Source organism: Tamandua tetradactyla, chromosome 3, assembly GCF_023851605.1.
Source record: "Tamandua tetradactyla isolate mTamTet1 chromosome 3, mTamTet1.pri, whole genome shotgun sequence".
Taxonomy (NCBI): domain Eukaryota; kingdom Metazoa; phylum Chordata; class Mammalia; order Pilosa; family Myrmecophagidae; genus Tamandua; species Tamandua tetradactyla.
In genome coordinates this window covers 209,415,335-209,441,278 of record NC_135329.1, presented here as the reverse complement: position 1 = coordinate 209,441,278, position 25,944 = coordinate 209,415,335, and the positions used below count along the sequence as shown (strand labels likewise).

Sequence of the window (25,944 nt, the reverse complement as noted above, 5' to 3'; positions counted from 1 at the left end):
AGAGACCTAAGAAGAAGTTCTGTTGGGGGTGGAAAGGTAGGGGCATTGTTTACAGACATAGGAGAACTCATGTGGCTTTGATTATTCCTTTCCCCTTTCTTCTTATATAGAATGTAGATACAATGCCTAGTGCTATGGCAGCATACTGATGCCATGAGGTGGCAAGTCAACAGCCTACAAATGGTAGAACAGAAAGCCAGAAACAGCCTGGATTCTGACAGCATCAATAAGCAGCTGCAGTCATTCTTGTCTAATAAAGGTGAACTTGCTGAGTTAACTCTTTCTTCCTCACCATCACTGGCTACTCCAATTTAGTACTAAATGCTGGGGTCCCCAGGGTCCAAGGCCCCTGTCATGGTCAGGTTCATGTGTCAACTTGGCCAGGTGGTAGTATATGGTTGTCTGTCTGAGCAAGCGCTGGCCTGTCTGTTGCTATGAGGACATGTCATGGACTTAAATCATGATCACACTGGCTACATCCACAGCTGATTGCATCTGCTAATTCATGGGGAGAAGGCAGTCATTCCCTTCTTACCAACCAAGACAACCTAATTTCCCCTCTGCCACAATTCACTGCCACCAAGATTAAAAGTGATTATGTCCCCAAACCCCTATGTCATTAAAGGGTTCCCTAAGAGTAGAAGAACATTTACAATCAGCTAAGGGGACTGTTTTCTGCAATGAGTGATGCTTAATCTAATCACAGGAAGGCTTTTAAGGTGGATTCAGAAGAGACAATACCTCTTTTTGCTTCAGTCAGCCAGCAAGCAAGTGAGCCAGCCTCTCCTGGGGGTTCTTTGAGAACCTTCATTGGAGCTGCCAGCTCACAGCCTGCCCTACAGATCTTAAGACTCTTATATCCCCACGGTCGCATGAGACACTTTTATAAATTTTATATTCACAGATATTTTCTGCTGATTGTTTCTCTAGGAAACCCTAGCTAATACAGCCCACCAGCGCCCACCCCCACCAAAATGTAATTCATCTGAAACCACTCTCTTCATCAAGTCCTTACAGTGATATGCTCCTACCACCCAGTATTTCCTCTTCAGTTAATAGAATCATCAAAGCTGGAACCAGTACTGGCATACTCAACTCTCTCTCCTTCACTCCCCATTTCCAATTGGTTACCAGTATTACTGATTTTACCTATTAGAATTCCCTAAGACTTTGCCTCTCCTATTCAATCCCTTTGCAATCAACTAAATTTAGATCCCCATCTCTGGGCTTAATTTACTGCATCTGTCTCCTGTCTCAGTGTTTCTCAAGCTATGTCCCCAGACCAGTACCAGGGAGTCCCTGGGATGCTTGTTAGAAATGCAGGTTTCTGGTCCACTTCCCAACTTTCCATCCTCTCTCCAACCTGCTATTAGAGTTCTTACTCTCAACTGATGGTTCTCAATCCTGACAGTACATCAGAATTACCCAGAAAATTTTGAAAAGTACTGACACCTAGGCCCCACCAAGGCCTGTTAAATCAGAATCTCTGGGAAAAACCCATATTGGTTAAAAGCTTCCACGGTGATTGGATAAGCACCAGGTCTGAACGAAGCACAGGAGGGTCCACTCACAAATCTCCTGCAGCTTTCCCGTGGCCTAGGGATATCTAATTTTGCTCAGGGGACTCTTCTCAACCCAGACATCTCCTCTTCCATCCCATCCCAGGGACCTCCCTGTCAGCCCCAGACCCACCTGACCCAAGCACTATAGGCTCCTCACATCCCCGGGTTTTGGAACAGACTCCTCTGCCTGGAACTCCCTGGTCCACTCCTCCAGCTGAAAGATTCCTACTGTGCTTTAAGACCCCAGTTAAATACCACACCACCTCTGGGAAGCCTTCCTAGACAGCCCCAGACAGAGCTAGTTGTCTTCTGCTTTTCAAGTTTAAGACTGTATCTCTCATCAAACCAAGAAAGCCCCAAGCGTAGAGATTATTTATTAATCTTTAGCACCCCGGCGCCTAGCTCAGTGCATTCTGGGGAAAATGTCTTGCAAAACACCACCAAGGGTCCCCTAATCCACAAAGAGCTTCTAAAAGTTAAGAACAGACTTACAATCTGATAAAAAAAAAAAAGAGGGTGAAAAATATTAACAGATATTTCACAGAAAAATACAAATGGCCCTTAAACATAAGGAAAGAGACTGAATCAAGCTCATAAAAAGAGAAAAAGAAATTAAACTAAGGCACTATTCTCACCCATCAGATTGGCTGAAAAACAACTTGGCAACATACACTGTTGGAAGAGTTGTGGGGAAACAGGCCTACTCAAACACTGCTGACAGGATTGTGAAGTGATATAACCAAAAGAAGAAGAATGTGGCAAAATTTAGCAAGATATACATGCATTTACCCCTTGACCTAGCGAGTTCAATGCTGGGAATCTATCCTAAAGACAGCCTGGCAAACGCAAACAATGAGGTTTGCATAAGGCTATTCTTTGCATATTATTATAGCTAAAGACTGAAAATAACCAAATGTCCTTCAACAGGCAAGTGGCTGAATAAACAATGGTACACTGAGAAAAATGGAGTAATATACAACTGTAAAAAGAATGAGGAAGCAATCCTCATATCTTGTAATCTCCATATCTGAATGATCTCAGATTATAGTATAAAGCAAAAAGAGAAATATGCAGAACAGTGCATAGAACATACTACCTTTTGTGTAAAAAAAGGAGGGTATATATATATATATATATATATATATAAAACTTAAAGCAAAATACATATAAATTTTTTTACTTGTCAAAAAGAAATAATGGAAGGATAAACCAAAATAAAAATAAAAATGTTAAGGTGGTTACCTCTAGGAGGAAAATAATAAGGGAGGGAGCCAAACCTCTCATGATGCACATAATTTTTAAAGGGCCCCCTGCCCCCCCCCCAGTTGGGGCCAGCCCTGCAGTAGGACTCAGGAGCATCAACATGGAGTTTTCACCACACACAAGGCCCTGTCTAAGTGCTTTCCCTCCATCGCCCCCATTTAACCCACACAGCAACCCTGCTAAGTAAGGCAAGTACTTTAACATTCCCATCTCACAAAGATCTGGGCAAGAAGACGAGAGTGGCATGCCTACCCCAGGCCTACAGTCAAGGTCTCAATGAACCCCCATTGTACTAATGAAGAAACTGACATCTACGGGAGGGACAGCCGTAGGGTTAAAACCCAGGTCTGTCTGATTTCAACTCCTTCCACATTTCAATATCAAATGAAAAAAAAAATTCATGTTTGAGAAAGTGACATTTCATTATTTTGGTTTTACAAGTGATGCTTAAACTAATGTCATAAATAACTGTCCCACTTTTTCTGGAAATGACAGCCCATCACCACCACCGGCAGTGTTCAAATCTTCACCCAAGCAGCAGGAGGGCCACAGACGTGCACTATGTGTGGTTCAATGAGATATGCTCTACGGAATCCACAGACCAAAAATCCACCTCCTCACTAACCTATGGAATGAAATTCATTCTTTGTTTCAACAACTATTTACTGAACGCACTTCAGTGCTGAGTACTGCTGGGAAGGTGATGAAGGGCAGGCCCCTCGCCCTGTCAGGAAATCACACTCTAGTACAGGACTTTTAAAAAGTCAGAAGTACCATGGAAATTGTTTTTAAATACTCAAAAGTAAAGGGGGTAGGGTGGAATGTGGAGACAAATGAAACAAGAAAGACCCACATTGACGACTGTTTAAACTGAGCAAGTAATTAAACTCCTCATCTACTTTTGTGTATGTTTGGAAATACCCATAAATTTTTTAAGTGCCATAAAAGAGGTACAGGCAGGCTGTGCTCAGAGGGGCATGAAGCCCATCAGAGGCTTGAGCCCCAGGCCCAGAGCTGTCTACCGGAAGAAAAGCAGCCACACTGGGAGGGCAGTGAGGGTCTGCAAAAACTCACTACAAGTGTAAAGCATTTTCAGAACGATCAATGTTCAGATTCCTCTGCCCTCAAGCATGAATTCCCCTCCCCGTTTTTAGACATCAGGTGGAAAAAACGCCCTGTGTCAAACAGCCCAGCTTGGGGAGGATTTGTTGAGGGGTATTCTTTATTTATTTGAGACACCCAGAATCCAGCCCCTGCTAACATCTCCTATTAACATTTTGAGAGAATATCATTTCAATCTGCAAACTTTTCAAGTGCATAAAAGAAAGATTTGGGTTATCTAATTAACAAATTACTTAATTACCTACTTTTCTAAACAAAAATACACTGTTGATAAATCTGCTTTTGATTTAAGTGTTTCATTCCCTTACACTCTATTTTTATTTCATTTATTAAAATGCTTAAGGAGCATGATACAATTATGAACACATCACTATGAAACTGACAGTATTTCATGTACCAAATAGTTTGAATGTCAAGCTAAAATATATCTCACTTATATCAAGCCCTTGAACTGTATGCTTAGATAAGTTTGGATGCAATTTTCAAGACAGGAGTTAAAAATAACTTAAAAAGGAATGCAATTATGATGTTCTCTATAATGTTTACATTTATTAGGATACTATGAAATTTACATCCTATGTTTGTTTAAGTCAGGCCCTTTTGTATACTTGGTTCCTTATAGTCAATCTACTTCTATCCAAAAGCTCCGATTCAGCTGTGTTTTAGAACATTCCAGAGAGGCTGGGGGCAGGGCTCTTCTCCATCTTCTTGAACACAAGCACGGCAGCCTGACTGTCCTAAGTCGGGACATGACCACCCAACAATCAGGGTCCTTCCAGTGCAGGGCAGGAAGCTGTTTTTGCTTTTGTTTTCTTTAGTAGAAAATAACGCATGTTCATTTAAGAAAATGTAGGAAAATAGAGGTAAAAACAAAAATAATCCATATCCCACCATCCAACATCGAAAGTGATATCACTTTAGAAACAGCCTTTGTCTTATTTCCTTCACGTGATGTTCTGCACACACGGAAACAGCCTTCTGTACGTGCAGTTTTGCCTATTCGTTTCACCAACGTCATGAAGGCCTGTCCATGTCACCCCCTCCTCAGCCAACTGAACGGAGGCAGCAAGAGCGGCACACGCTGTCCTGTCAGGCCAGCCCAGAACCTTCCTCTGCCCCTGGCCAGCTGTGCTTTTCTGTGCCTCGGTCTCCCCGTAAGAGGCTTCATGTGGTTGCAAGGATAGGGGAAGACAATGCATGCATGGCATACAGCACAGAACCAGCACTCAGTACAAGACAGCAGTTATTGTTAACTCAATGAAGCTTACATGGGAGTTTTGTTTTTTAAAACCCAGACTCAGACACTGAGGGTGTTTCCAATGTCTTATATTTAATGATGCAATAATGCTGTCCACGGTGTTATTTTTCATATTTAAAATTATTTACTCAGGATAGGATCCCATCAGTGGACTACCGGGTCAAGGAGAATGTACTTTTTTGGAGTTTTTCCACACAGATCACCAAATTGCTTTCCCAAATGGTTCTATTCATTTATGCAGCCTGAGGGGAAAGAAGCTGCAGAACATAACAAGAGGTTTTTATATACAGTAAGATTCCAGCTCATGTAAAATATGGGTTAATAAAAACACACCAAAAGTTCCGGGTCAAGACGGCGGCTTAACAACGTGTGCATTTTAGTTCGTCCTCCAGAACAACTACTAAATAACCAGAAACAGTACAGAACAGCTCCCAGAGCCACGATAGTGACCGGACACACAGCATACCCCAGTCTGGACCAGCTGGACCGGCTGTGAGCACCCCCCAGAACCATGAGTTTCCAAAACTGCGACAGCCAGCGCCCCTCCCCCACAGGGCACTTCCCAGAGGGGAAAGGAAAGGACTTTACCAGCAGCAGGGACTGGGCACAATCAAACGCCAATTGGGGAACTAATTAACAAATTCTGACTACTAAAAATAGGCCCCCAGCTTAGGTGAACCTGATCAAAGCGGAGATTGCTCATTTTTGCCCTGGCGCCAAGGGGGCAGGACTGACAGAAAAAGGGGAAAAAAAAAAAAGAAGGAAACAGAGGATTTTGTGGCTGTGTTTCTACAAAGGCTTGACTGCCTCTGGATACAGCAGCAGGATTTTTCAGATTGCAACTGCCCCAGGCATAGGCAGAAGTGAGTTCTTTTGGGGGCTTGTCTGGAGCTTGTGCCTTCCCCAGGAGAGGGGTGAAGCCCAACTCAGGTGGAATCCCTCCCTCAAGGAATTCAGACACCAGGGCTTGGTAATTTGAAGCCATTAAAACCAGCCTACAACCTCTCCTCTGTCTCCACCACTCCCCCAGCAGGGAGAGTCTGTCAAAGTTAAAGGTACCACATCATCTTATGCTGGTGGGACCTGCAGGCAGACAAGCACCACATACTGAGCAGGATAAGAAAAACAGAGTACACAGACGTCACAGGAAAGTCGTTCAACCTGCTGGGTCTCACCCTCAGGGAAAACCGACGCAGGTGACTCTTTCCTCCTGATAGGAGGCCAGTTTGGTCTGGGAAAATCTGGCTGGGGTCTATAATATCTAAGTAGACTCTCCTAAGTGTGTGTGGGGGGGAGGCACCACACAAGCAGGGCAAGAAACAAGAAAACAAGAATTGAAAAATTCTCCTCTGTTAAACAAAACTTAAGCGAAAGGTCCAGATAAAGCTGAACGGAATGTCAAAGAACAGATAGACAACACATTCATCCAGCAAGAAAATCCTAGGTAAAAGAAGTGAAAGCAATCTCCAGAATAAACTAATTAAGGTAATTAAATGCCTAGACGCCAGCAAAAAATAAAAAAATCACGCTAGGAAAATTGAAGATGCGGCCCAGTCAAAGCAACAAACCAACAATTCAAATGACATACAGGAGCTGAAACAACTAATTCAGAATATACGAACAGACATGGAAAACCTCATCAAAACCCAAATCAATGAATTGAGGGAGGATATAAAGAAGGCAAGGAAAGAACAAAAAGAAGAAACTGAAAGTCTGAAAAAAAAAATCACAGAACATATGGGAATGAAAGACACAGTACAAGAGATGAAAAAAAACAATGGAAACCTACAATGGTAGATTTCGAGAGACAGAACATAGGATTTCTGAACTGGAGGACAGAACATCTGAAATCCGAGAAGAAACAGAAACTATGGGGAAAAAATGGAAAAATATGAGCAGAGACTCAGGGAACTGAAAGACAATATGAAGTGCATGAATATACGTGTTGTGGGTATCCCAAAAGGAGAAGAGAAGGGAAGAGGAGGAGAAAAACTAATGGAGGAAATTATCACTGAGAAGTTCCCAACTCTTATGAAGGACTTAAAATTACAGATCCAGGAAGTGCAGCGTACCCCAAAGAGAATAGACCCAAACAGACATACTCCAAGACATTTAATAATCACAATGTCAGAGGTCAAAGAGAAAGAGAGGATCTTGAAAGCAGCAAGAGAAAAGCAATCCATCACATACAAGGGAAGCCCAATAAGACTATGCGCAGATCTCTCAGCAGAAACCATGGAGGCGAGAAGACAGTGGGATGATATATGTAAGAAAGAATAAAGTTATGAGGTATGTAACAACATGAATGGACCTTAAGGACATTATGCTCAGTGTGACTAGCCAGAAACAAAACAACAAATACTGTATGGTCTCACTGATATGAACTGACATTAGTTAATAAACTTGGAATATTTCCTTGGTAACAGAGACCATCAGGAGATAGAAATAGGGTAAGATATTGGGTAACTGAAGCTGAAGGGATACAGATTGTGCAACAGGACTGAATATAAAAACTCAGAAATGGACAGCACAATATTACCTAACTGTAAAACAATTATGTTAAAACACTGAATGAAGCTGCATATGAGAATGATAGAGGGAGGAGGGCTGGGGTATAAATGAAATCACAAAGAAAGATAGATGATAAAGATTGAGATGGTGTAATCTAGGAATGCCTAGAGTGTATAATGATAGTGACTAAATGTACAAATTTAAAAAATGTTTTTGCATGAGGAAGAACAAAAGAATGTCATTACTGCAGGGTGCTGAAAATAGACGGTACTTGATATTTTAAAATTTCAACTAATGTGTGAGACTAAAGCAAAAAATGCTTATTTGGTACAAATCTATACTTTGACTAGTGCATTTCCTAATATAACTTATGTAAATAGCTTGGTTGAACAACATAAGTACATGGAACCTTGGTAGGACATGAGATTTTGTTGGTTTGTCCAGAGTGATCCCCGATGAATCCCAGAATGATGTGATCAGTGACTGGAAAAGTATTTGCAAGCCCCCTTCGGGGAATGGCGAGAATGGGGAGAAATTCAACTTTCTCAAGTTGAATTCTTGATATTTTCACAAGCAGTGTGGACAACCAAAGCTATAGACTGAGCCCCCAGTCTTGGGGGTTGTTCATATGAAACTTAACCCCACAGGGGACAGGTCAAGTCTACTTAAAATTAAGCCTAAGGGTCACCCCCAAGAGAACCTCTTTTGTTGCTCAGATGTGGCCTCTCTCTCCAGCCAACACAGCAAGCAGACTCACCACCCTCCCCTGTCTACCTGGGACATGACTACCAGGGGTGTGGATCTTCCTGGCAGCGTGGGACAGAAATCCCATAATGAGCTGAGATTCAGCATCAAGGGATCAAGAAAAACTCTAGAATGAGCTGAGACCCAGCATCAAGGGATTGAGAAAACATTCTCGACCAAAAGGGGGAAGAGAGAAATGAGACTAAGTATCAATGGCTGAGAGATTACAAACAGAGTCGAGAGGTTATCCTGGAGATTATTCTTACGCATTAAGTAGATATCACCCTGTTATCCAAGATGTAATGGAGAGGCTGGAGGGAACTGCCTGAAAATGTAGAGCTGTGTTTCAGTAGCCATGTTTCTTAATGATGATTGTATAATGATATAGCTTTCACAATGTGACTGTGTGATTGTGAAAACCTTGTGTCTGATGCTCCTTTTATCTACCTTGTCAACAGATGAGAGGAACATATGGAATAAAAATAAGTAACAGGGAAGATGGCGGCTCAGTAAGGTACGTGCGTCTTAGTTCCTCCTCCAGAGCAACTACTAGGTGAACAGAAACAGTGCAGAACAGCTCCCGGGGCCAGGGCAGGGAATGGACACACAGCGTACCCCAGTCTGGACTGGCTAGACTGACTGCGAGACTCTGCTGCGGTGAGATCCCCGTGCAGCGCGCGATTCCCCGAGCAGCGCGCGATTCCCCGAGCAGCGACAGCTGGTGGCCGGAGCACCTCCCTCCCTCCTTCCCGGGCCAGCTGAGAGTCTCGGAGAGGCAAGTTTCCCAAGCCATGGCGGCCGGCGTCCCCCTTTTGAGGGCGGCTTCCTGGACCGGCTACGAGTCTCGGATCAGAGGGCTACCCAAGCGGCGGTGGCTGGCGACCGTTGCCCCTCCCCCACGGGCGGCTTCCTGGTCCGGTGGCGAATTCCCCAGGCCGCAGCGGGCGGCGACCGACGCCCCTCCCCTGCGGGTGTCTTCCTGGTCCGGTGGCGAATTCCCCGGGCCGCTGCGGCCAGCGACCGACACCCCTCCAGGGAGAGGAGGGAATTTCCGACAGTGACAGGGACTGGGTCCAACCAAACACCAATGGGGGATTAATAAAGGAGCCACAGGATTCCCTCAAGCCGCGGCGGCTGATGCCCCCACCACGTGCGGCCCCCATGACCAACTGAGAGAATTGGATCGGAAATCCCCAGGCCGCGGAGAACGGTGACCGGGGGGATCCCTTCCAAACATGTGAGACAAACGTGTGCCACGAGCGCCACCTACTGGGCAGGATAAGAAAAACATAACCCAGAGATTTCACAGAAAAATCTTCCAAACTTTGGGATCCAACACCCAGGGAAATCTGTCTAAATGCGCAGACACCAACAGAAGATAACGGATCACGCTGAAAAAATTGAAAATATGGCCCAGTCAAAGGAACAAACCAATAGTTCAAATGAGATACAGGAGCTGAAACAACTAATGCTGAATATACGAACAGAAATGGAAAACCTCTTCAAAAACGAAATCGATTAATTGAGGGAGGACATGAAGAAGACATGGGCTGAACATAAAGAAGAAATAGAAAAACTGAAAAAACAAATCACAGAACTTATGGAAGTGAAGGACAAAGTAGAAAAGATGGAAAAAACAATGGATACCTACAATGATACATTCAAAGAGACAGAAGATAGAATTAGTGATTTGGAGGATGGAACATCTGATTTCCAAAAAGAAACAGAAACTATTGGGAAAAGAATGAAAAATTTGAACAGGGTATCAGGGAACTCAAGGACAATATGAAGCGCACAAATATACGTGTTGTGGGTGTCCCAGAAGGAGAAGAGAAAGGAAAAGGAGGAGAAAAACTAATGGAAGAAATTATCACTGAAAATTTCCCAACTCTTATGAAAGACCTAAAATTACAGATCCAAGAAGTGCAGCGCACCCCAAAGAGATTAGACCCCAATAGGCATTCTCCAAGACACTTACTAGTTAGAATGTCAGAGGTCAAAGAGAAAGAGAGGATCTTGAAAGCAGCAAGAGAAAAACAATCCATCACATACAAGGGAAACCCAATAAGACTATCTGTAGATTTCTCAGCAGAAACCATGGAGGCTAGAAGACAGTGGGATGATATATTTAAATTACTAAAAGAGAAAAACTGCCAACCAAGACTCCTATATCCAGCAAAACTGTCCTTCAAAAATGAGGGAGAAATTAAAACATTCTCAGACAAAAAGTCACTGAGAGAATTTGTGACCAAGAGACCAGCTCTGCAAGAAATATTAAAGGGAGCACTAGAGTCAGAAACGAAAAGACAGAAGAGAGAGGTATGGAGAAGAGTGTAGAAAGAAGGAAAGTCAGATATGATATATATAATACAAAAGGCAAAATGGTAGAGGAAAATATTATCCAAACAGTAATAACTCTAAATGTTAATGGACTGAATTCCCCAATCAAAAGACATAGAATGGCAGAATGGATTAAAAAACAGGATCCTTCTATATGCTGTCTACAGGAAACACATCTTAGACCCAAAGATAAACACAGGTTGAAAGTGAAAGGTTGGGAAAAGACATGGCATGCAAATAACAACCAGAAAAGAGCAGGAGTGGCTATACTAATATCCAACAAATTAGACTTCAAATGTAAAACAGTTAAAGAGACAAAGAAGGTCACTATATACTAATAAAAGGAACAATTAAACAAGAAGACATAATAATCATAAATATTTACGCACCGAACCAGAATGCCCCAAAATACGTGAGGAATACACTGCAAACACTGAAAAGGGAAATAGACACAAATACCATAATAGTTGGAGACTTCAATTCCCCACTCTCATCAATGGACAGAACATCTAGACAGAGGATCAATAAAGAAATAGAGAATCTGAATATTACTATAAATGAGCTAAACTTAACAGACATTTATAGGACATTATATCCCACAACAGCAGGATACACCTTTTTCTCAAGTGCTCATGGGTCATTCTCAAAGATAGACCATATGCTGGGTTACAAAGCAAGTCTTAACTAATTTAAAAAGATTGAAATCATACACAACACCTTCTCGGAACACAAAGGAATGAAGTTGGAAATCAATAATAGGCGGAGTGCCAGAAAATTCACAAATACGTGGAGGCTCAACAACACACTCTTAAACAACGAGTGGGTCAAAAAAGAAATTGCAAGAGAAATTAGTAAATACCTCGAGGCAAATGAAAATGAAAACACAACATATCAAAACTTATGGGATGCAGCAAAGGCAGTGCTAAGAGGGAAATTTATTGCCCTAAATGCCTATATCAGAAAAGAAGAAAAGGCAAAAATGCAGGAATTAACTGTCCACTTGGAAGAACTGGAGAAAGAACAGCAAACTACTCCCAAAGCAAGCAAAAGGAAAGAAATAACAAAGATTAGAGCACAAATAAATGAAATTGAAAACATGAAAACAATAGAGAAAATCAATAAGACCAGAAGTTGGTTCTATGAGAAAATCAGTAAGATTGATGGGCCCTTAGCAAGACTGACAAAAAGAAGAAGAGAGAGGATGCAAATAAATAAGATCAGAAATGGAAAAGGAGACATAACTACTGACCTCACAGAAATAAAGGAGGTAATAACAGGATACTATGAACAACTTTATGCTAATAAATACAACAATTTAGAGGAAATGGACGGGTTCCTGGAAAGACATGAACAACCAACTTTGACTCAAGACGAAATAGATGACCTCAACAAACCAATCACAAGTAAAGAAATTAAATCAGTCATTCAAAAGCTTCCTAAAAAGAAAAGTCCAGGACCAGACGGCTTCACATGTGAATTCTATGAAACATTCCAGGAAGAATTAGTACCAACTCTCCTCAAACTCTTCAAAAAAATCAAAGCGGAGGGAAAACTACCTAATTCATTCTACGAAGCCAACATCACCCTCATACCAAAACCAGGCAAAGATATTACAAAAAAAGAAAACTACAGACCAATCTCTCTAATGAATATAGATGCAAAAATCCTCAATAAAATTCTAGCAAATCGTATCCAACAACACATTAAAAGAATTATACATCATGACCAAGTAGGATTCATCCCAGGTATGCAAGGATGGTTCAACATAAGAAAATCAATTAATGTAATACACCATATCAACAAATCAAAGCAGAAAAATCACATGATCATCTCAATGGATGCAGAGAAGGCATTTGACAAGATTCAACATTCTTTCCTGTTGAAAACACTTCAAAAGATAGGAATACAAGGGAACTTCCTTAAAATGATAGAGGGAATATATGAAAAACCCACAGCTAATATCATCCTCAATGGGGAAAAATTGAAAACTTTCCCCCTAAGATCAGGAACAAGACAAGGATGTCCACTATCACCACTATTATTCAACATTGTGTTGGAGGTTCTAGCCAGAGCAATTAGACAAGAAAAAGAAATACAAGGCATCAAAATTGGAAAGGAAGAAGTAAAACTATCACTGTTTGCAGACGATATGATACTATATGTCGAAAACCCGGAAAAATCCACAACAAAACTACTAGAGCTAATAAATGAGTACAGCAAAGTAGCAGGCTACAAGATCAACATTCAAAAATCTGTAGCATTTCTATACACTAGTAATGAACAAGCGGAGGGGGAAATCAAGAAACGAATCCCATTTACAATTGCAACTAAAAGAATAAAATACCTAGGAATAAATTTAACTAAAGAAACAAAAAACCTATATAAAGAAAACTACAAAAAACTGTTAAAAGAAATCACAGAAGACCTAAATAGATGGAAGGGCATACCGTGTTCATGGATTGGAAGATTAAATATAGTTAAGATGTCAATCCTACCTAAATTGATTTACAGATTCAATGCAATACCAATCAAAATCCCAACAACTGATTTTCAGAAATAGGAAAACCAATAAGCAAATTTATCTGGAAGGGCAGGGTGCCCCGAATTGCTAAAAACATCTTGAGGAAAAAAAACGAAGCTGGAGGTCTCGCGCTGCCTGACTTTAAGGCATATTATGAAGTCACAGTAGTCAAAACAGCATGGTATTGGCATAAAGATAGATATATCGACCAATGGAATCGAATAGAGTGCTCAGATATAGACCCTCTCATCTATGGACATTTGATCTTTGATAAGGCAGTCAAGCCAACTCACCTGGGACAGAACAGTCTCTTCAATAAATGGTGCCTAGAGAACTGGATATCCATATGCAAAAGAATGAAAGAAGACCCATCTCTCACACCCTATACAAAAGTTAACTCAAAAAGGATCAAAGATCTAAACATTAGGTCTAAGACCATAAAACAGTTAGAGGAAAATGTAGGGAGATATCTTATGAATCTTACAACTGGAGGCGGTTTTATGGACCTTAAACCTAAAGTAAGAACACTGAAGAAGGAAATAAATAAATGGGAGCTCCTCAAAATTAAACACTTTTGTGCATCAAAGAACTTCATCAAGAAAGTAGAAAGACAGACTACACAATGGGAGACAATATTTGGAAATGACATATCAGATAAAGGTCTAGTATCCAGAATTTATAAAGAGATTGTTCAACTCAACAACAAAAAGACAGCCAACCCAATTACAAAATGGGAAAAAGACTTGAACAGACACCTATCAGATGAGGAAATACAAATGGCCAAAAGGCACATGAAGAGATGCTCAATGCCCCTGGCCATTAGAGAAATGCAAATCAAAACCACAATGAGATATCATCTCACACCCACCAGAATGGCCATTATCAACAAAACAGAAAATGACAAGTGCTGGAGAGGATGCGGTGAAAGAGGCACACTTATCCACTGTTGGTGGGAATGTCAAATGGTGCAACCACTGTGGAAGGCAGTTTGGCGGTTCCTCAAAAAGCTGAATATAGAATTGCCATACGACCCAGCAATACCATTGCTGGGAATCTACTCAAAGGAATTAAGGGCAAAGACACAAACGGACATTTGCACACCAATGTTTATACGTTATTTACAATTGCAAAGAGATGGAAACAGCCGAAATCTCCGAAATCTCCATCAACAGACGAGTGGCTAAACAAACTGTGGTATATACATACGATGGAATATTATGCAGCTTTAAGACAGGATAAACTTATGAAGCATGTAATAACATGGATGGACCTAGAGAACATTATGCTGAGTGAGTCTAGCCAAAAACTAAAGGACAAATACTGTATGGTCCCACTGATGTGAACGGACATTCGAGAATAAACTTGGAATATGTCATTGGTAACAGAGATCATCAGGAGTTCCTTTTAGGAGCCACGAGAGAGACACGAGAACCATGACAACCCATGCAGCCAGAGATGTTTAAGAGATGAAAAAGGAAAATGCCCCTGGGGTAGCTTCATGAAAGTAGAAGCCTAGAGAGAAAGTTAGCAGATGTCACCATGTTCACCATGTGCCTTTCCAGCTGAGAGAGAAACCCGGAACTTCATCGGCCTTTCTTGAGGGAAGGTAAACTCGTGTTGGTGCCTTAGTTTGGACATTTTTATAGACTTGCTTTAATTGGGGCATTTTCATGGCCCTGGAGCTGTAAGCTAGCAACTTATTAAATTTCCCCTTTCAAAAGCCATTCCGTTTCTGGTATATTGCATTCTGACAGCTAGCAAACCAGAACAATGCTATATTTTTGCTATTGTTCACCTCAAAAATTCTCTACCTTTCCTTGACTCGTGAGTTATTTCGAAATAGATTACTAAATTTCCAAACACATGGGAATTTTCTAGTTAGTTTTTTATTGTTTTCTAGACTAATTCTGTCATCAGAGAATACAACTGGTATAAACTTCAATCCTTCAAAATTTATTGAGATTTGCCTTATGGCCAGCATATGGTGAATTCTGACAAATGTTCCCTCTGCATTTGAGAAGAATTTAGAGTCTGCAGTTGCTGGATATTGTGTTCTACACATTCCATATGGTCAAGTTTACTACTCATATTGTTCAATTCTTCTAAATTTGTACAGATTGTTTTGTCTAATTGTTCTAACAGCATTTCACAGAGATGTGTTGAAATATTCCACTGTGACTGTGTGTTTATTTCCATTACAATTGCGTTAATTTTTACTTTATATATTTTGAAGTTATGTTTTTAGGTAGGTAAAAATTTCAATTTATTATATCTTCCTAATGAAATGAACTTTTATCACATAATTTCCTATCTCTAATTTTTGCCTCAAAGCCTACTTTGATTTTAAAATAATTGTACTAACTTTCTTTTGGTTATTGTTTGTATAGTATTTGCATAGTTTGTTTTTCCCCACTCTTTTATTTTCAATCTTTTTATATCCTTATTGTTCATATGTGACTCTCTTAAAATAGCGGAGACAGCTTTTGTTTTTCTTATCTGGTCTGACAATCTCTCTCTTTTTTTTTTTTAACATGGGCAAGCATCAGGAATCGAACCCATGTCGCCAGCACGGCAGGCGAGAACTCTGCCACTGAGCCACTGCTGCCCGCCCAATCTGTGTCTATTAATTGGAACATTTAAATCCATATATATTTAACGTAATTACTGGTATACTGAGATTTCAAGTCTACTTACTTTTTTGTGTTGTATTCATCCTACTTGCTCAATGTTCCCTTTTCCTTCCTTTACTGCTTTCTTTCAGACCTAAGAATTTGCTATTCAAATTTTCTCCTCTATGTATTATCATATCTTCTATTGTATAATAGCTACCACAGAGATTACAACATACATCCTTGACTTGTCTAATAACTAATTATTCTTTTTTCTCCTTCCCAAATATGCAAGGACCCTAGAACAGTTTCACTCCATTTACCTCCCTTCTGACTTAAATACCATTGTCGCCATATATTTTAATTCTCTATATATTTTAAACCAAAAAGTAATTTTTATAGTCAAATATTAATTTAGTCTTATCCACACAGTACCTTTGCTGTTCTTTATTCCTTCCTGCACATCTAACCTTTCACTTAAGATCTTTTTCCTTCAGACAAAAACAAACCAGAACATGCTCCTTAAGTGTTTCCTTCACTCTGGGTCTGCTAGAGAAAAATTCTGGCTTTATTTATTCGAAAATGTCTTCACTGCCACTTCATTTCTGAAGGATCTTTCTGCTGAGTTAGCAGTAAGTTTGTTTCAGCACTTAAATTTCAACTGACTTCTGGTTTCCATGGTTTCTCCTAAGAATGTAGCTGTCAATCTAACTGTTGTTTTTTTTGAAGGTAATCTGTCTGTGGATGCTTTTAAATCCTTTTTTTTTTCTTTATATATGGTTTCAACATTTTATTAAGATTTGGTGTGGTTTTGTGTTCATAGGGCTATCTAATCTGTGGATGGTGCCTTTCTCTTGTTGTAAAAAATACTCAGCATTGTCTTTCAAATGCTGTTTCTACCCCATCCTCTCTCCTCCTTCCGGGATGCCAACTGAACACACATTAGACCTTACTGCATCTGTGTCTCCTACCCTTTCTTTCAGTTTTCCAATTTTTCAAGTATCCCTGCTCTATGGTAGACATTTTTTTTAATTAATTTTTAAATTTTTTTAAAAAATATAACAACAAATGCACACATTCTCAAGTTATGATCATTCCATTCTACATATATAATCAGTAATTCACAATATCATCACATAGTTTGCATATTCATCATCATGATCATTTCTTAAAACATTTGCTTCAACTCAGAAAAAGAAATAAAAAGGACAACAGAAAAAAATTCACACATACCATACCCCTTACCCCTCCCTCTCACTGATCACTAGCATTTCAATCTGAATTAATTTTAACATTTGTTCCCCCTATTATTTATTTTTGTTTCATATGTTTTACTTGTCTGTTGATAAGGCAGATAAAAGGAGCATCAGATACAAGCTTTTCACAATCACACAGTCACACTGTGGAAGCTATATCATTATACAATCATCTTCAAGAAACATGGCTACTGGAACACAGCTCTACATTTTCAGGCAGTTCCCTCCAGCCTCTTCATTACATCTGTTTTTTTTTTTACATGGGCAGGCACCGGGAATCGAACCCGGGTCCTCTGGCATGGTAGGCGAGCATTCTTGCCTGCTGAACCATCGTGGCCTGCCCTCTCCATTACATCTTGACTAACAAGGTGATATCTATTTAATGCGTAAGAATAACTCCAGGATAACCTCTCGACTCTGTTTGGAATCTCTCAGCCACTGACACTTTATTTTGTCTCATTTCACTCTTTCCCCTTTTGGTCAAAGTTTTCTCAATTCCTTGATGCTGAGTCTCAACTCATTCTAGAATTTCTGTCCCACGTTGCCAGGAAAGGCCACAACCCTGGGAGTCGTTTCCCACGCAGGGTGGGGAGCATAGTGAGTTTGCTTGTTGTGTTGGCTGAGAGAGAGAGACCACATCTGAGCAACAAAGGAGGTTCTCTTGGGGGTGAGTCTTAGGCCTAATTTTAAGTAGGCTTAGCCTACTCTTTGCCAGAATAAGTTTCATATGAACAAACCCCAAGATTGGAGACTCGGCCTATTGCTTTGGCTGTCCCCACTGCCTGTGAGAATATCAAGAATTCTCCGGTTGCGGAAGCTGAATTTTCCCCCTTTTTCACCATTCCCCCTAGAGGACTCTGCAAATACTTCCCTATTCACTGTTCAAATCACCCTGGGATTTATGTGGGCATCACTCTGGACAAACCTACAAAATCTCATGCCCTATGCAAGGTTCCAAATACTATGGTGTTTGATTAAGCTGTCCACATAAGTAATATTAGGAAATGCACTAGTCAAAATATAAATTTTGTTCCAAATAAACATTTTTTGCTTGTCTCACACATACATCAAAGTTTTTAAATATTAATTACCATCTATTTTCAACACTGCATTACTGACATTCCTTTGTTCTTCCTCATGCAGAAACATTTTTAAATTTGCACATTTAGTCACTATCATTATACGCTCTAGGCATTCCTAGATTATACCATCTCAGTCTTCATTGTCTATCTTTCCTTCTGATTTCATTTGTGCCCCCAGGCCTCCTTCTTCTATCATTCTCACATTCTAATGTTAGAACAGTGTTGTAACATTATTGTATTACAGTTAGGTAGTATTGTGCTATTATCCATTTCTGAATTTTTACTATCAGTCCTGTTGCACAGACATTTTCTTTTGAGCTATCTTCAGGGTGACTATATTTTTTCTGCCCTTCTTTTGAGTACTTAATTTATAATTCTTATTGGGTTCTTTTTATAGTTTCTGATTCTTTGCCAAAATTCTCAATCCAGTCTTTTATTTCCTCGAACATAGTAAGCATAGCTGTTTTAAAGACTGTGTCTGTTATCTGGGGTCCCAGTTGATCTGCTTCTGTAGTCTGTTATTTCTATTAGTTTTAATTCATTTTGCCTTGCCTTCCTGTATGTCCAGTTTTTACTATATGCCAAAAACTGAATTTACGAAATGACTTGTGACAATAACTGGAGGGCTTGGGTGATGTTATCTCCCTAGAGAGGATTACTGTTTGCTTCTGTTAGGAGACACTAGCACCCTGGGAATTTCTTTAATCTAATTTCAGAGAGTGAGGTGATTTGAAGCTGGACTTCAGTCCTTTGGAAGGCCTATTTCTGGCTTATCTTCATCCCTGGGAAGTGGTTTTTTGGGATCCCAACACAAATTAAAATAGGTTCACCCAGGCTTGCTGCCTTTCGGCAGAATCTGATACCTTAGGCTTCCCACCACACTGTGACAACCTCACAGAATTTAGCCTCTCAGCTTCCCCTTTAAAATCAGTATATGGCCTCAAGGTAAAAAGCAGCCCCAAATGCCCACTCACTTCCACAGACCTTCATTCTCCCCAAATTCTAATCTTCATTATTTTATAAACTCTCTGGTGCCTCTAGGAAGACTGTGCTTGGCAGAATGCCTAGTTAATTCACCACTGTCGGCTTCTGAAAGACTATTAGTTTCTTGTTCGTTTTTCAGGTTTCAGCCAGTCACTTCTTCAAGAAGCCCTTTCTGTACCTTCCTGAGTATCAGGTCAAACTCACCTATCACGTACTCTCAAAGCACATAAGTTCTCTCCTGCTTCGCACACATCACAATTACACCTGTTTATCTAACAGAGTGATTATTTGATTAGCGATTGTCTTGTCTTATAGCTGTCTTGTCTTAGCTCTAGGAGTCTTTTTTGATGTTGCATAAAAGAAGGTATCCCAAATGCCTAGCAAAACACTGGGCAGTACTGTTTTTTCTCTCTCTGCCTTATCATGGCCACGCAGCAATATTAAGGTACTAAATATCTGCTGAGTTAAACTGAATCTATGAAATAAGAAATTAATATCTAGCTGGTGGTATTTTCACAAGTACTCAATGATACAATTTTTCAAAAAGATGTTCATTGCTAATTTTCTGCCAGAATTGTTTTTCTTTGCTGTTCTGGCTACTAGAGATGGAGATTCACACTGATAAGCATCAGCTGGGGGAGGACACCAGGCGATGGTAACTATTCAGGAAACAAAAAGTAAACTTTTATGTGAGTGAACTTTTGATATTAGAACTATTATTTCTATTTTGCAGATATGGAAAAAGAGGTTCAGGAACACATAATTAACATTTACTGTCACCACTTCCAGCCCAGGAACTACTTTCCCTGCTTACAGATAAGGAAACTGGGTCTTAATAGTTTCAGAACTTACCCATGATCACATGTCTCCTAAGAAGCAGGGCAGAATCTAAACCAACTTCATGTGACCCCAAAGACTACAACCCATGAGCATTAAAAAACCTTTTACACCATTTCACATCTACTAGGATGGCTACAACCAAAAAGACAGATAACAACAAGGGCTGACAAGAATGTGGAGAAATTCCAAACACTGCTGGTGGGAATGTAAAATGGTGCAGCCACTCTGGAAAACAGTCTGGCAGTTTCTCAGAAGGTGAAACAGAGCTACCATATGACTCAGTGATTCCATTCCTAAGTATTTACCTAAGAGATAGGAAAACATGTCTACCCAAAAACACATATACAAATGTTCAGAGCAGCATTATTCATAACAGCCAACAAGAAAGAAATAATCCAAATTTCTATCATCTGATAAATAGATGTGATATACCCATTGTTCTAGTTTGCTAGCTGCCGGAATGCAACACACCAGAGACGGACTGGCTTTTAATAAAAGGGGATTTATTTTGTTGGTTCTTCAGAGGAAAGGCAGCTAACTTTCCACTGAGGCTCTTTTCTTACGTGGAAGGCACAGGATGGTCTCTGCTGGTCTTCTCTCCAGGCCCCTGGGTTCCAACAACTTTCCCCGGGGTGACTTCTCCAAAGGCCTGGGCTGAGCTGCAAGTGCTGAGATGAGGAATGCTGAGCTGCTAGGCTGTGCTACATTGCGTTCTCTCATTTAAGCACAAGCCAATTAAGTTAAACGTCACTCATTGCAGCAGACACGCCTCCTAGCAACTGCAGATGTAATTAGCAATAGATGAGGTTCACATACCGTTGGCTTATGTCCGCAGCAACAAGATTAGGTATGCTCACCTGGCCAAGTTGACAACTGAATCTAACTAACACACCCATACTATGGAATATTATTCAGCAATAAAAAGAAATGAAATACTAATACATGAGACAACATGGATGAACTCTGCAAACACTATGCTAAGTAAAACAAGCCTGTCACAAAGGACCACATATTGTATGATTCCATTTATACGAACTGTACAAAACAGACAAATCTAAACAGTCAGAAAGTAGATTAGAGGTTGGCTACGGCTGTGGGATCGGAAGAAATGGGGAGCGACTATCTATGGGTACAGGGTTTCTTTAAGGGAAGGGTGTTGAAAATGGTCTAAAATTGACTGAGAGTTCACAGCTCTGGTGGACAGACTAAAAACCAGGGGACTGTATACCTTAAGTAAGTGAATTATATTGGATGTGAATTATCTCTCAAGAAAGAGGTTATTTTTATAAAGTCTTTTTCAACTTGACCCTTTCACCTAACTTCTACTATTGTCCAATTCACAGTGGAGAAAATGCTTTAAATTTGTCAATCAGGAATACAAGCACTTTCATGTTTATATCCAAAAAATATTAAGTGGCTCTTTTAAAACTTTTAAGTAAATGAAACTCTATATTATAAAGTGATAAGCTTCACAAAATTATACTGTTCTTTACTCAAAATATCCCATCATGTGCTGTTGAATCAATTTGCAGGTCAGTGTATTAGCTCCATTTTGTCTTTTCCATCTTAGCTATGTTGGTCCTCTAGAATCATTATTATGTTCTATGGTCAGGAAGCACACACAAGTAATGTGTTTGCTGGGGACAGTTTCAACTGTAAATAGTTCAAACATATGAAAATATCAGACATGCATGAAAAGCTAAACTAGTAAATCCTAAATCTACAATTTTTAGTATGCTAAAGACGTGTGTAAAGTTGTAAAAGAACCTCATAACCTGAAGATTTACTGCGGTTTTAGCATATCTGCTCTTTAGGTATGAAATGCATAAGTAAGGTCTGTTTCTCAAAGCTTGGTGCAGGGACCAGAAGGCTCAGCATCCCCTGGGAGCTTGTTAGAAATGCAACCTCAAGCCCCACCCCAGAACTACCAAAGCAGAACTGCATTTAACAAGATCCCCAGGGAATATATACAAACATTAAAATTTGAGAAACACTATCCTAAGATACTTCTTTTTAAAAAAAAGAGAGAGCTCTAATTTGCAATGGACACATATTTCAAAAACTTACAAACATACAGCTCTGGTCCTGACAAACATACAGCTCTGGTCCTGGGCCTGCTTGCCCTCAGATCCTGTCTTGGCTTTTCTGCTCTATTAAAAATCAAGAGGGGCTGATCCTTGCAGGCTGAGGAAGGACAAGGAGATAGATCTGCAGTTGCAGCTGTGCCCTCCCAAGGCTCTGCCCAACCCTGACAAATCCACGGTGGTTCCAGCTTCTGGTCATGAGGGTGGACCCTGGCATCTGCTAAGCAGCCTCTTCCCTCCGTCCCTCCACTTCAAGGACGGCAGAAATTTCCTGCTTGTTGCTTAATCTCTGGTTGCCTATTTGTCTTCTCCATCCTTTCATCACCCATACAAACCACTCCTCTACATCAAATTCCCTGTTTTAGATACCTAAAGTGGGCTGTTTTTGTTTTGGGGGCCCAGAATGATACCCCAACAACATTTTGGATATTTCTATTATATGCCACACAAACCAGAGGAATTTTCTGAATGGCTTATCTGCACACACATTAAACCCCACAAGTCCCACATTCTGACAATCTCTAACAACCCAGAAGAATAATCAGCCTTAAGCTATCTGTACTGCAGATTTGACTGAATTCAGAAACTCAAATCCTTAGGGTGTATTTTTAACACTCTCCCCATAACTGCTTCTCAACCAGAACAGCTGGTGCAGCAGCTATTGTTTTAGGGAAAAAAAACACCTCCCTAAGAACAGGACTCGGGACTAGCACTGAAATCTCTTCTAGATCAAATCTCTTTCAACAGGATCTTGACCTGAATGGCACTTGTGAATCACATGCTCTACCCCACCCTGGCACATACCAGGCCGGAGGGACCAAGCAATGAGAGGGCAAATTCTATCAATAACAGTTAGGTCTCTCTGGAAGCACATCTGATTGTATCACTGTCATGCATTGAAAAAAAAAACAACCTTGAGAATCCAGCCCCAACTACCTTTCCAGACTGACTCTTAGTTGCCCTCAACCTGACACCCTCACCTTCTAACATTTCCCAGGTATACCTAAACCTTTAGAAACAATGCCCCACTTAGCCTGGCAAACTCTTTGATCCCTTTGTTCAAGGGGGCTTCCTCAACACAGCCTCCTCAAACAGTTCGCATCTCTGTCCTTGGAGCTTCAACAGTAGGCACTATTATTCTTTGTAACGTGGGCACATGTCTATCTCCCCACCTGACGAAGAAACTGCCTTCCATCTTGGGATCCCAACTGGGGCTCAAACCTGGATCCACATTTACCATCTGTGACACCTGGAACAAGTGGCTGAGCTCTCTGCCTCAATTTCCAAATTCCATAAGATGGGGGTAATAAATAAGACCTACCTCCCTGGATTACCATGATATTAAATGAATTATTCCAGGCAAAGTGCTTAGAGAAGTGCCTGGCACACAGAAAGTGTTGAAGAAAGGTTATCGGCTATGGCTAATACTATAATTATCACTGTTACTATTAAACCTGGAACAAAGCAGGTGTTCAATACTTACTTGCTGAGTAACTGGAGCACTTAATAAACCTGTCTGCGACATGTTAAGAGCAAAGATGCTTCCCCCATCACAGGTGCCCACCGCTGACAAAAGATAAAGCAAGAAATGGCTCCCCCAGTTAGGGCAAGGGCTGAAGCTGGCACTGAAGAAAAAGCGCACTGCAGCAGGTTGAGAAATTCTGTGCGGGCCGGATCTGCCCCACCGACCCAACGTGCCCTCAGCCACCTGCTCAGCCACCTGCCTGAATAAGCCGGGTTCCAACACAGAGTACTCAACCTGTAGCAAACCCACAGCAGTTTTCAACAGAAACCACAAACGGGAAAACAAAGGGTGCAACTTTCCTCCTGCAAAGAGGAAATGCGTCTTTCTGCCGCGAATATTTACAGTCTGGAGTGCTCCCTGGGGAGTTGGGTGCCAAGCGGGTGCATAGCCAGGGCGGCCATCCTCTCCCCGCTCTCCTCAGCAGAGACGGTCCCGTAACGCGCATTCCTTCCCTTTCGGGCACAAAAACACACCGGAGTGAAGTGAAGAACCGCCGCACCCGGCTCCGAACGGATTTCTTGGCGGCCCTAAGAGGTAAGTCTGCAGAATACTCAGTAGGAAATAACCGGACCGGTCCTCAGAAATGTGCAAACCGGGGCTCGGGCATTGCACGCCTGCGGGACGCAGCCAGAGACCTCGTTTCTAGCCCATTCTACTAGACGAGCCGCAGCCCCCCGGCCTCCAGGCCTCAGTTTGGCCCCCATTTCCCTACCCACTACCGACCGCGAGGTGTGGGGCTTCCCCGGCGCCCACCGTCGCTGACGCCCCTTGGCCCCCAGCTCGCGGCCCACGCCAGAGCAGCCCCCGCGCGGCGCCCACCTGCGAGGCCCCCGTTCGGACCGCCCGCGCCCCCCGCCCGGGAGCGGCGCGCGAAGCCCAGGACACCGAGACCGGACGGTCAGCCCGTTACCGCCGCGGGGCGCGCTCCCTCCCTGCGGCTGGGGCGGCTGGGGCGGCGGAACACCGGGCCGCGCCGGGCCTGGGCGGCTGCTCCAGCCGGGCCGCGGCTGTCCGGGGCTGCCGCGGTGTGAGGGGCGCGCGCCCGGGCCGCCGCCGGCTCACCTTCTGGCGGATCTGGCCGGAGGTGGACACCTTGCGGATGAGCTTCTGCGGGGAGCCGGGCTCCGCCTCCGGCTCGCTGTCGGACGACTCCTCGGGCGGCGGCGGCGGCGGAGGCTGCGACGGACCCGGCGGAGAAGCGACCGCCGCCGCCGCCATGCTGCCGGGCCAGCGCGCGCACAGCGGACGGGGGAGGGGCCCGGCGGGGGTGGGCGGGGCCCGGGAGACGGCCACCCCGCCCCGCCGCGCCGCGCCCCCTGCCGGCCGCGCGCGCAGACGCCGACGCCGCCGCGCCCGGGTCGGAGCCCGCCCCGCCTCCCACCGAAGCGCTGCGGGCTGGGTTTCAGCTTGTTTGTTTTCTTCCTGGCGCACAATTTGTGTTTTTCTGTTTCTTTGTTTACTCTGTAGTTAATCTTTCCCATCAGAATTCAAATAACTGCCATAAAGCCTGGGACCTCCTGTCCACCTTGCCCAGCTTTGGGTCATTTAGTAGTTGCGGAAGAACAATTTAGGGAATGAATGAATGCATGCATTAGTGCAGGCAACAAAGAAAGAATGAAGTACATGCATGGATGGGGTCTGTGACACCGAAATAGGGTTACACGATTACATTTGGGAAGGCTTCTTCAAGAAAGGGATGTTCAAGGAGAGACAGAATATGTGAGCAGGAGTTCCCCTGGAAGGGTGTTCTAGGCAGAGGCCCAGACTTCCCAGGAACAGAGTAGCTGGGGCCTTGCGGGAGGGAGGAAAAAATCAGCATTAAGATAAGGGCTTGGAGTGGCAGGTCAAGCAGGGTTTAGTCAACCTGGATAAGGGGTTTGGTCTTTTAACTTGAGTCCTGAGGGCAACGGGAAGCCCCGAAGGGATTGAAAACCCAGGTGGGGCTGGGTTAAAGGGGCGGGGCCTGAGATCCTGGCTTTGAAGCCTTGATGACTGGCAGCAGAGGCAGAAATAGAGAGGTGGACCCAGAGGAGTTACAGACTGCAAGAGAGAACAGAGGAGTCTGGGTTAAATCCCACATTTCCGGCTTAAACTGCTGGGTGGAGGCTTTCCTTGGCCCTGGGAGAGAGGCGGGAATGCAGGTTGGAGATGAAACCAGCGGTGTTTTGCTGCCTTCCAGGTATAGAGAAGGGCTTGGTGCCACCAGGGAGCAATGGTGATCTCCTGTTCCGTTCTGCACCGTT

At 42.3% G+C, this 25,944-nt stretch overlaps 1 protein-coding gene across 4 annotated transcripts in view; it reads right to left on the bottom strand.

Moving 5' to 3' along the window:
- DGKD (diacylglycerol kinase delta) overlaps positions 1-24,922 on the bottom strand; it is a 173,032-nt gene extending 148,110 nt beyond the window's left edge. For all 4 annotated transcript variants that reach the window (XM_077155451.1, XM_077155452.1, XM_077155453.1 and 1 more), the window contains exon 1: positions 24,764-24,922. In XM_077155451.1, the coding sequence (XP_077011566.1) occupies positions 24,764-24,919 (156 nt within the window). In that variant the 5' untranslated portion in view covers positions 24,920-24,922. The remainder of the gene's footprint in view (positions 1-24,763) is intronic.
- Between the last annotated feature and the right edge of the window lie 1,022 nt (positions 24,923-25,944).